Genomic DNA, 11,935 nt, shown 5'->3' on the forward strand with positions numbered 1-11,935 from the left:
TTGCTCAGTCTAGCACATTTCAAGTGACTCATATACCTTTTTCTAATTTGAATTATTGGGTTAAACAGTTTACAATGAAATCTAAATTAGTCTCAATCAAATCACAAAACAACTAAAATATTACAGCAAAAATACTAAGAAAACTAAAATGATGAATGAATTCACAAATAGTTTAATCACGAGTCACACAAAGCCTGCAAGTTTTAAACCTGGATTTTGGATTGTTTTAGTTCGAACCAACAACAAGTATGCAACTGGTTTTTTTTCTATCATTTATGTTTTCGTGAATTCTCGTGTATGCCACATATGGTTTTCCTTAGTTCTCTGCAGCAGCAACCGTCTAAAGTTTATTTCATTTCATTGAAATTACATCAGAATCAGATATCTACGTACGACTACTATTATGTATGCTATTCATCATGCTCGGAATTAGTAATGGCTATCGGGTTTATTTGCTTGTGGTTTAAATTGGTTTGTCATATATTTTAGTTTGCAAATACGGTACGAATAGACACTGGCCATAAAACGCGACGGATCGATCGATCCTTTGATAAGTTTTGTCTCCTTTATGTAAGCTTCCTCTTCTATACAGTAATTATTCTGTTACAGTACAAATTCGAATTGATTTTTGGCACGCTATGCAAGCGTTATTAGGTTGTATTTATTAATGTACGATTAATTGCCGAAATATTAATGTACGATTAATTAATTAAAAACGTCAACTGCGTTGACGAGTGACTATGTTTTCTTTTACTGATTGGATTCAATATTTTGTCTTTAAATGGTCATCAAGAGTAATTTATACTACAATCATGCGCACATTTATGTGGATTCCGCAACATGCCGGGAATGTAGTTGAGTAGATTATATTTCCAAATATTTATGGTTTAATAGAGTCCGCTTTTATTTTTGCCGTTTTGTTCCAAAATTCTGCATCTGTGCGTCATCGGTTATCTCAAATCTCACCCTTTCGATGAATTAGAATATCATTCGTTTTGTGTTATACTAAAAACCGATATAAAATGTTTGCAACTATTTACAACGAACCTATGAAAGTTTGCGAGAGTTGCTCATAGGTGGAACACAACAACCTAGTAAAGACACTCACCTTGAGGATTAACTAATGCATTGACTTAAAAGTAACATCACAATCTGCGTTTGCCCTGCTTTTTTCTATGGTAGATCAAAAACGTCGCCAATATCGATGGTTAGATAGCTTAAGAATGGAGCACGGATGCATTTGGTAACAATCACTTTTGAAATTATTCACATTCCCTGTTCTTCTCTAGGATTTTATCCAACATTAGTAAGTACCATTAATTCGATTTGAACGGTCTTGGAAATAATCGCCTCTATTCTACTTACCGATCGGAGCCGGATCCGATAAGAAATTGCGCTTCGATCGGAATACATCGTATGCTATAACACACGTCGATCGGGACGTTTCTGATCGGAACGAGCCCGATTGAAATGCAGAATCGAGACGAATATTCTTCAACTCAATTAAAGCAAATAAAGAATGTTTAAAATTTGGGAAATTGACGAATTGTCTTTAGAATACAAAAATACGTCTTCGATCATCACCACCTAAGAGATCAGAACCTGCAAGTTCAGATTTTTTCATCCGCTTATTCCAAGTAATATTGTGGGTTTTATTGCACACTTATGATGGTATTATCAAAATTAACCATAAAACCAAAGTAAGAATGCAATCAAACTTAAATAGTTACTCAGGATGGGTCCCTAGAACCAGTGCTTGACTCCATGGTCCTAAAATATCAAAACAAAATTGAAGCCGTAGTAACATAGAGTGTAGAAACTAAAACTTCTTGAAGCTGACACAAAAATTGATATTGTGGAATTTTTGAAACCCTTGCTACAGAGCTGCTCTTGCAGCTAGTGTTCACCAACCATCCAGTCGTGTATGTACAGGGGCCAATGGGCCTGCAAACTGTCATAAATGTTTTGTCGTAAAACAAACTCACGACCAGCCACTTAATAGGTAGATCTGATAATCCTTCGAACGAACACAACGCTGGAGAATGCCACTTCATCGCTCCTTATCACTCTTTTGACGAAAGATTTATCAATAAACCTTTGCGGCAGCCAGGTTAACTACTGCGCTAGTGCTCACGTTTATAAGTCATATCAACATATTATGGAACTAAGAAAACTCACAAACCGTCGGTCAGGTGTGTTTAAAACCTGCTCGGTATCGGTGATGAGTGCTTTCAACTTGTTCGCCGGTTTCCTGAAACTTTCTACGTCCATCGCAATGGGTTCGCAATGTTGGTCGGCTAACAACGGATCTGTTACAGTTAGCACATTTAAAGCAGCTTATGCCATTGGTTTATGGTTCGTAAACAGCTGGATAATGCGTGCCAGCGGGCGGCGCCTCGAGTACTTATAGGCCTAGCGACTCCAATTCTTGCCTGTACGCAGTACTAGTTAGGAATAATCAGAGAACCATCCCCGATAAAGACATGGTCGTATGCTGGTAGAGAGGGGGAGGGGGGTTGTATTGAGTTTCCGAACGTCTGTTCTCCTTATTAGCAGCGGCTTAAAACGGCGTCTGAACCCCGGCCGGCCGATCATCAAAATAGATCAATGCAATGAAAATGGACTATGGATTAGAAACTCGAGATGGAGACCTGCCGGTCTTTTAACATCCAAGGAAGCACTCGAGTGCCTTCCGACGTATTGAACAGCCGTAAGTTCGACGTCGTAGCGCTACAAAACGTTTGCTGGAGGATTTCAAACCATGGTAAGTTTATAAGGGATCTTCTTCTTCTTCTCCTCTGTTGGGTACTCTTACCACTGCGTCCATTATTTTAAAGTATTGTGATATGCCCCGTTTTATTATTTTACTATACGCTTCAAGCTTACCTATCACTTATTGAGGAAGTGACAGGCTGGTAGCTGGAGCGAGACATGTGCCAATCAGGGATGACTTGGTTTATGAACCTAGTACCCTGATCGGCGACGCCAACTAGATCTCCCCTTTTTGAGATACTGCAGTCTGCGTACTATTTGTGCTCCACGATTGCAGAGCAAGTGTTCCGAGGTTAAATATCATCTTGTACGAAACTGAGATTCCGAAGATGATATTTACTCGGACAATGTCCTGTCGCAAGACCGGTAAGCTTACTGAGATCTCTCTTATTGAGACTCAGCAACTTTTGAGTAACGACGTTATATATTTTTAGATTGTTTGAGCAATTTCACAGCCATCCTACTGGCCATTACTGTTCGGATCTCCGTTTGTTTCAGCCCACCCTCCAGCACACAGTTAGAGATCAGGCAGAGTGAATCTCGACCCGTGAGTAGAGAGTTGGAGCCACATCTTCGTTTGTCAGTCGAGTCCGGCCGTTTCTGAGCAGCAAGCAATCACCCAGAAGGGGCGGCTGACGGTGCTGGTGAATCTCCGGCAACGCGTCATAATGGGCCATAAGTGGCGCATGTTCCCACCGAGAAGGTAGGCGATGATGTCAGATATATTTCGCACACCGTTGTCGAAGAAGGTTCTGTGGCAAGAAGGGAATATTCAAGCCACTGTTCTATCCTTCGGGGCTTGCGGTGAACGGGAAGATAAACAGTATGAACCTGCCGAAAATTGCCGCTAAGGGTACGACAAAGAGACGTAAGTCCACCTAACACTAAAGTATTTATGTAAAAAAGCAAAACAAAGCCTAGGTGCTACATTCCGTTATCGAAAATTGACCTTCTGTTTTTATAGGACAGACTTCGCAGCCAGCTGTTAGAGTGCAGGACAATTGCAGGGTCAGTTGCTACGATCCTATTCACTCTTACAGCCTCTCCCAGTCGAGATTCGAACATACGACGACTGGCTTATTAGGCCAGCGTCATACCTCGAAGCCAACTGGTAGGCAAAATATTTTTGTATAAGGCTTCATAAACGTCGGATTTGGGGAAAACTTGATTCACTGCATCATCTCTCTTAGTTTTTTTCCACACCATCCGAAATTAATCCATTTTTAATGCATAGGCTACTGAATTTCAAGTCCGTTTCGGCACCCCCAAGAGTTAACGCCCCTGGTGGGGACTAATCTTGGCAACCACCACCTACGACTCTGCTTTTAAGTACTCGATCTCAAAAACACAGTTTAGATGCTACCCAACGTGGTCAGTTTTGACAATTTGACAAAATGCATTCGTACGATGAACAGTAACGAACAGCTAATGCTATCAGCATCGATTGTAATAACATTAATAAAATTGCCGCAACTTGTTTTGAAATATGTATTGAACGCTGCCGGCGTTCCCCAATAAGCTACAAAAATCACGAATTAAAATAGAAGGAACAAAGAATCACTTTTATTACACGTTTCGATCAGAATAATAATAATCAAATTCCCTAATCTGAGCTCGAATGAAATAGATTCGATCGCAATCTGTGTTCCAAAATTTTACACTAAATTCGTTTATTAATCTGATTCATTTCGGTTAGGATGTGGATGTGGATGCAAGTAAGGATGTGCTGTTAAACCGATGAATATCTTGGTTATCACGATTGTGTTCATTGTAGGACACAGCGACACAGCTGTTCAATGCGTTTACTGAATTACGACTTTAAAATTGATCACATCAATCTGATCCGTTGATACGAACAGAGAGAAATTAAACATATTACGTGACTTAACATAGTTATGTAAAAAAATCATTTTAAAAACCATATGGCACTGGTATAAGTTCTTATCAAACGCATTAACTCCATTCATTAAAAAATCTACTCGACAAAACGACACATAACGCTACTACATTTCGTCCAAAAATTAAGTCTGATGCTCTTTTCACGCGAATATCCCACACAGAGATATTCCTTTTTATGCTCAATACCTAGCTACTGAAAAAATCTCACTACCAAATAGTTTCTTACTCCTCGCAACCTGCTAGATCGAATCATCTTCTTACCGAACGAGTAACTCGAATCGTCACCTTCGTTGCACGTTTCAACTTTACTGCGTAAACCTAGCATCGTCCACAACAAACAGCAGCAGAACACATCGATTCGTTTGAGAAATAAATTCACTAAAACTATAACTATAAGTGTCAACTGAAGCACTGAGGTGATAGACGATATTCTAATCAGTCGTATTGTACCTTGGTTGAGTGCAGACTTTCCAGCGGTCAAAACGGTGACAGTAAAATTTGAACGACTGTTACAATTAGGACTATTGCTACGACTACTATTACTATTATTAGTACTGCTGCAGATATCATCACTATTAAGGGTTAAAATAGTGCTAGTGGTATCCTTTGTAGATAGGATTGCCGATGGAGCAGCAATAAATTCAATAGCGATATTACTATGACGATTATGTACGGACCAATTGAACAGAAGGTCCTGCAAGAGGGGTACAAGGGTTAATGTGGGCTTACCTCTTTGTGTTATTAGCGGATGTTATATCAGCAACAGTTGTGTTCGTGTAGAAACATCGCCCTTCGGCAAGCGGTGTTGTTGTGACTGTCGTGACAAGTCACAGTTTGAAAGCATTCGATGCAGTCCGTTCCACAGTGTTGTGTCGAGCTGCATCGTGCCCCAGCATTCTAATTCCGGGGGCAACAATTGTCACCTAGCACCGGATCCGCATGGGTTGTTTAAGTTCTTCTGACCAGCATTGGTGGAACCTGCACCACTAGCGGCGGAACCACGATGGTGATGACCATGGTGATGATGGTGATGGTGACCACGACGCTGCCTATGTCCCCCTCGATGATGGAACGGATGGTGGGAATGCGTGGACTGTGCGGTTTCAGCGACGCCCGCATCGCTTAAATTAGAGCCCACGCCACCTCCAGCAACAGGCGCTGTAGGAGTATTATGATGGCGCACGGCTCGGTGGTTATGATGAGTGCCGTGCGAGTTTCTATGTCCTCCGGTACCCGGCCCGGAGTGATGTCGAGAGCTGTTCCCTCCCGAAAAAGTACTGTTTTGCTTCGCATATGCCGTAACTGGCGGCACCGATCCGTTATCTGCTACACTTCCATCTTGAGCTCCGTCATTTGTGCTTTTTGATGACTGCAATAAAATAAAAAACAAATTTTACTTTATGTAAAACTACTTTTTAGAACTTGGCTCACCTCACTATTGGCGTTCTCCGTTTCAATCGCAATTACATTGCCTTCCTCCGCGTCCAAATCAATAATTCCTCCGCGACTCTTTTGGTGCAAATAAAGTCGGGTCATTTGTGCCTGCAGCGACTTCAGCTCATCAGTCAGCTGAAATCGGGGTGCGTTGGCCAGCTCGATTGGAGGTTTACACTTTACCAACGGTTCAACCTCCACGTCTATCGGTTCTCGGCAAACCGGACAGAGTGCCTGGTAAGGTTTTGCCTCCTTCTGCTTCCAAGCTGGCATTTTGGATAGCTCCTCGTCGTAGTTACGCTTCGAAGCGTTCAAATGGCACGCCAGACAGTGACTGTGCAAATAGTGGTAGCAAACGGTTTTCGTAAATTCATCTCCCTCCTGGAAACCGTACAAACAAATCACGCACTGCCCCGAAGGCAGATTGCTTTCGGTCAAATGTTCCCGAATGATATCAATCAAATCAAATACCACCGGTTGACCGACCGATTCGTCTAGTTTCTGTTTGACGCTCAACTCTATTTTATTGATGATATGATCATCTAAACCGCGAGGATTTTTCAATTTAATGTTTGGTTTCTCGTCGGGATAGCCAACCACCGGCAGTACCTGCAACGTAATGCAAACGTACTGGCTGTCGAGCTCTTCGCCAACGGTAGGAAACACGGTGGTTTCAATCAGCTCCGGGAATCCACTAGAATCCAAAAGAAAAAAAGTACAATCAATAATCCTGACATTTTAAACTACCTTAATTTGATTGAAACTAAATTAGTCACATATTTGCAAATAACGTTACAAACTGTTACATTCTAACTGAATTTGTCTTTTTTCTTACGCACAAAAATATTACATAAATATAAACTAAACTTTGTATTTTTTTTCTCAAACACACGTACAATTTTATTGATTAAAAATGAATTCCGTGTTGCAATTCAACACCTTTTCGTCGGTTGCACTTGCAGTTGAGCAATCGATTTTTGTTGGGACCGAGAACAAAAATAACAGTGGATACCACTTTTGGAACAAAGCGTTCAAAGGATGCGAAAAATCTTACCTTTCGTTCCGGGTAATGGTAACATCCTCCATCAGAATCGCCTCTAGCGATTCGACTTCGTCGAAAAGCCTGTACGGGAAAATCAAACATTAGCATACACCCATCAAATCCGCTCCGCGGAAAATAACATTCTACGATGATGAAAAATCACAGAACTTCAATTCACTTACGCATCCATTTGCTTTTCTTCTCTGAATATTAGAACAAGAAACGTGGCTCTACCGCACTATCAGCAAGCAACCTGTGAAAATCCGGATAGCGCACTAGCAAACCGTCCGACTGGGAAAAATCAATTTTCAACACCTAGCCCCCGCTTTCCCTGTTCGCTGCCGCTGGCTTCGATATACCGGTGGGTACGAATTTGTGAATGAAAACACGCACTCTTCAACGGGGCGATATGTTCTATATGTTGCTTGCAAAAAAACGCACGCCGCAATGTGAAGGAAGAATGATTCGTTCGTTCGTACACGGATCGGATCGATGATGGCTGGGATGGAAGCAAAGCAAAGCGCACAAACATAAAAAGAAACAACAAAAATTTGCTATCAAACAGACAAAGGCAGAGCGGTGCTGTCAAGTCAAAGTGTCAAACAAAAACGCAGAGGTGGCGCATTAAAGAGGGGTCCTGTTGGTGCGGTTGGTTCCATTGGTTCACCATGCTATTTTTTAACGTTTTGGTTTTTAAAGTTTTTGAACGTTGCGTATGAAGTAATTTGCGGTTTCGTCACTAACGAGAATGACATTAGCTGGAGCTCGTATGTGTATCCACCTTTTCGCGCGCTTAATGGCGGCTAGTGGGTACAGTTTTCGACAATGTTTATTTACTTTTGGGAACTCCGCTCACGTATGCTTAAAAGTTCTACAACAACAATTAAGGCTGGAAATATCAACTTGACGTGAATAAAGTTGACAAAGGCATGCTAACGTTCTCCGAAAGCTATACCCACTAGCCATAGGGTTCAGAGGGTAGCAAAAAGTGGAGGAGAGGATTCGGGAGTTTGGAATTTGATGTTGTTGATATTATTCCTAGTGGAAACAGCTTCAGCGAGTTCTTTATGTGTGTGCGCGGTGGAATACTCCATACTAAGATTATTACGCGCTATAATGGCGGACGCTATAAATTGTGTTCGTAATATGCGAACAATCTTTTTGACAACTCTGCATACATCAAAACTGGGCACTCTTCTCCTGTACCGCAGTGTTGCTCTTTCTTTCGTTTACGCAAAAGAAGGAGAGCAATAGTCCTCTTCTGTTTAGTGATGTCCGTTAATCGTTCGATTAATTCAACTAATCGAATAACTATAAAAATATTCGAATAATTTTTAATCGAATACTGCCAGCACGAGTGGTTGAATTAATCGAACAGTTCAAAGGAAATAATATGAATGCGAATAATCACCGAATCATGGCCGTTAATCGTTCATAATCGTTCGATTAATCGAATTAATGAAAAAAATATTCGAATATTTCTAATCGAATACCACTAGTACGAATAGTTGAATTAATCGATTAGTGCAGACAACGTTCGCCGATTAATCGATAATCGAATAATTGAAAATTTTGGACATCACTACTTCTGTTTACATTTCGCACATTTTTGCTCTCCTTCTTTGGCGTAAACGAAAGAAAGAGCACGGTTGTGTTGCAAGAGAAGAGTTTCAGATTTGATGTATGCAGAGTTGTCAAAAAGATTGTTCGCATATTACGAACACAATATATAGCGTCCGCCATTATAGCCCGTAAAAAGCTGGATAACGTTAGGCGTAACATTATCGCTCAAAGCCCCCTCCCCCAAAAAATTGTGTAACAATTTGTAACAGAAACTCAATGTACCCCCACCCCCTGCTGTGTTATGTAATATTTGAACGGCACCTAACAATCTTTTTGACAATTCTGCATCCATCAAATCTGGCACTCTCCTGATAGAGTGACTATCCAGCTTTTTACGCGCTATAATGGCGGACGCTATCCAGCTTTTTACGCGCTATAATGGAGGACGCTATAAATTGTGTTCGTAATATGCGAACAACCTTTTTGACAACTCTGCATACATCAAAACTGGGCACTCTTCTCCTGTACGGCAGTTTCGCTCTTTCTTTCGTTTACGCAAAAGTAGAAGAGCAATAGTTTTGTTTACATTTCGCACATTTTTGCTCTCCTTCTTTGGCGTAAACGAAAGAAAGAGCACGGTTGTGTTGCAAGAGAAGAGTGCCAGATTTGATGTATACAGAGTTGTCAAAAAGATTGTTTGCATATTACGAACACAATATATAGCGGCCACCATTATAGCGCGTAAAAAGCTGGATATACAGAGTGGCGACAAGTCATCCCAAATGTATGCAATGCGGTTTTTCCAAGGTTTTTCTTTCTCTTTCCTGCATACGCGTTGGATAGGTCGTCTGCTCGATTGGAATGACACTGACAGATAATTGAAGATAGAATTAACAAAAGGGCGAATGTCGCAAGCGTAAACAAACCGAGTGAGGGTTGATTTTCCTATGCTGGTCCAGCAAAAAGTAACTCTCACTCGTTTTGTTTACATTTGCGACATTCGCCCTTTTGTTAATTCTATCTAGAATTATCATTCCAATTTTGACATTGTCGCCACTCTGTATAAATAGTCACTCTATCTCCTGCAGCCCGGTGTCACCAATACACTCTCACATATGATTTGACAGTACCCCCATACTGATGGGCCCCTCGTTGCTGGGCCCCAAACAACAATGGCCGCTCCATATATTTTCTATGAAATGATTTCCCGCCCAGTGTTTTGACGTTTTAGATTGCAGTCATAGAAAAATGGCGTCGTGCCGGGGGGTCGATCTCCTGACTCTCCTTCTGTACCAATGTGATATATACAGGTGTGGCAATGTTGGTTAAGTGATGTTAGTGCAATGAAGAAATTTCATCATGGCGTGTGTGTGCAATCGTAAATCGACCAATCACGATGAAGCGTGACGTCAAACTCCAAAAACAAACCCCATTTTCCGACGCAGTTTGTTTTTGTAGTTCGACGTCGTTTTCTGATTTTTCCACGGTCCTGCTAGGCAGCCATGTTTTTGGAGTCAACATCTAACCATTTGCGTAAATGAAACAGCATGACTTTCGGTTCGTTCGTACAAACATTCTGTTCGTTTCACTCTGCAAAGCCGGTATGCTGGCAGACGGGTAGTATTTTCAAATCTTAGTCAGATTTTTGCAAATAATACCCACGCCGGCAGTAGATGTTGGCTACTGTCAAACATATTTAGTAGGGATAGGGTTGCCAGTCCCTTGGATTTTTCACTGCTAAACCATCAAATGTCTTCATCTGCCACACCTTTTTAAACCTCATTGCTTCTGTACGGCAGTGATGCTCTTTCTTTTGTTGGTGAATGAAATGGTGAACAGAATGGTGATCGCTCGGTAATTCTTACATTCCAGCTTGTTGCCCTTCTTGTATAATGAATACTGGGCATATTAGGGTAACCAACGTATTTTGGATCCCTTCAGTAGCTGTACATAATTTGGACACTTACAGCAAAATCAAATGGAAGTGTCCAAATTATGTATAGCTGCTGATGGGATCCAAAATAGGTTGGTTACCCTCCTCCCTTCTTCCACTCGTCCGGTAGGTCTTCCGTTTCTCAGATTCTGACTATTAACCTGTGCTGACAGGTAGCCAACCTATTCGGGCTCATCTTGATGAGTTCCGCGCTGATGCCATTGTTCTTGAGCTGTTTGATGGCTTCGATCACTTCACCAGTCACCACCTATTGTGGGGGTCAGCACATCACCACCATCCACCGTATTGATGCAATCATTTTCCCATTCCGCCATTCGGGTTTGCTCATTGTAGTGCTGCTTCAACCTTTCGATCACCTCACTTTATTCGTAACCTGCCTTGAAATCAACGAAAATGTGATGAGTAGGCACGTTGTACTCCAGACGTTTCTACAGGATTTGTCGGAGTACGAAAATTTGATCCGTAGGATCAATACCAGGAGAACTTTATGGAGGCCCATACTACTACGGATCGAATTTTCGCAGTCCATAAATGCTGTAGAGATATCTGGAGTACAACGTGCTTACTCATCACATTTTCATTGATTTCAAAGCAACTTAAGATACAGTTGACCGCAAACAGCTGCGGCAGATAATGCAGATCAACTGACGCGGCTGATCAAAGCTATTCTAGATCGAGCCATGTGTTAAATACGTTTTTCGAAATCACTCTCAGGGCCCTTCGAATAGCGGCAAGGGGATGAATTATCCTGTACGTTTTTAACGCCACCAGGGTGCATCCGATGGCTCGTCCACGTCGAGAGGATGTCGAACGATAGTACTGCGAAATCTGTTCTTTTCAAGGACCCCACCGGCATTAGGAATAGAGGGGCTCAACACGCTAGATGGCTCAACCAAATCGAAGCTGACATGCGAGCGTTCAGACGCTCAGGGGATTGCCGACGAGTAGACGTACGAGCTATTTTCGCGCTTAGGCTAACAAAAGAAGGTCGATTGTAAAATTTTAAATTCTGTTCGTCAAACTGAGTACCTAAGTCATTGACGACTGTAAGATCTTCATTCTGTTCATTAGACTCTACTAAGATGCTCAACTAATGAACATTAGTCTTTCACAAAAAGTTGGACAACATTCAGAGTACTCTATGAGTGTTGCTTTAAGAACTGAGAACACATTGATTTCAATAATTAAAATCAGCAAACACTCAACATCCAAAACGTATGTATTTATTATGGATACATACAACAATAAACAACACAGATTAATTTTTACAA

The 11,935-nt window shown here is 41.4% G+C and overlaps 1 protein-coding gene across 1 annotated transcript; it reads right to left on the reverse strand.

Annotated features, from left to right (window-relative positions):
* Positions 1–279: 279 nt before the first annotated feature.
* Positions 280–7,612, reverse strand: LOC128738808 (E3 ubiquitin-protein ligase RNF25). The gene is made up of 4 exons (XM_053834212.1): positions 7,330–7,612; positions 7,160–7,228; positions 6,103–6,799; positions 280–6,040 (listed from the first exon to the last, which is right to left on the reverse strand). Exons 1-4 carry the CDS (start codon positions 7,335–7,337, stop codon positions 5,591–5,593), a joined length of 1,224 nt encoding a protein of 407 aa, XP_053690187.1. The 5' UTR covers positions 7,338–7,612; the 3' UTR covers positions 280–5,590.
* Between the last annotated feature and the right edge of the window lie 4,323 nt (positions 7,613–11,935).

Source organism: Sabethes cyaneus, chromosome 2, assembly GCF_943734655.1.
Source record: "Sabethes cyaneus chromosome 2, idSabCyanKW18_F2, whole genome shotgun sequence".
Lineage (NCBI taxonomy): Eukaryota > Metazoa > Arthropoda > Insecta > Diptera > Culicidae > Sabethes > Sabethes cyaneus.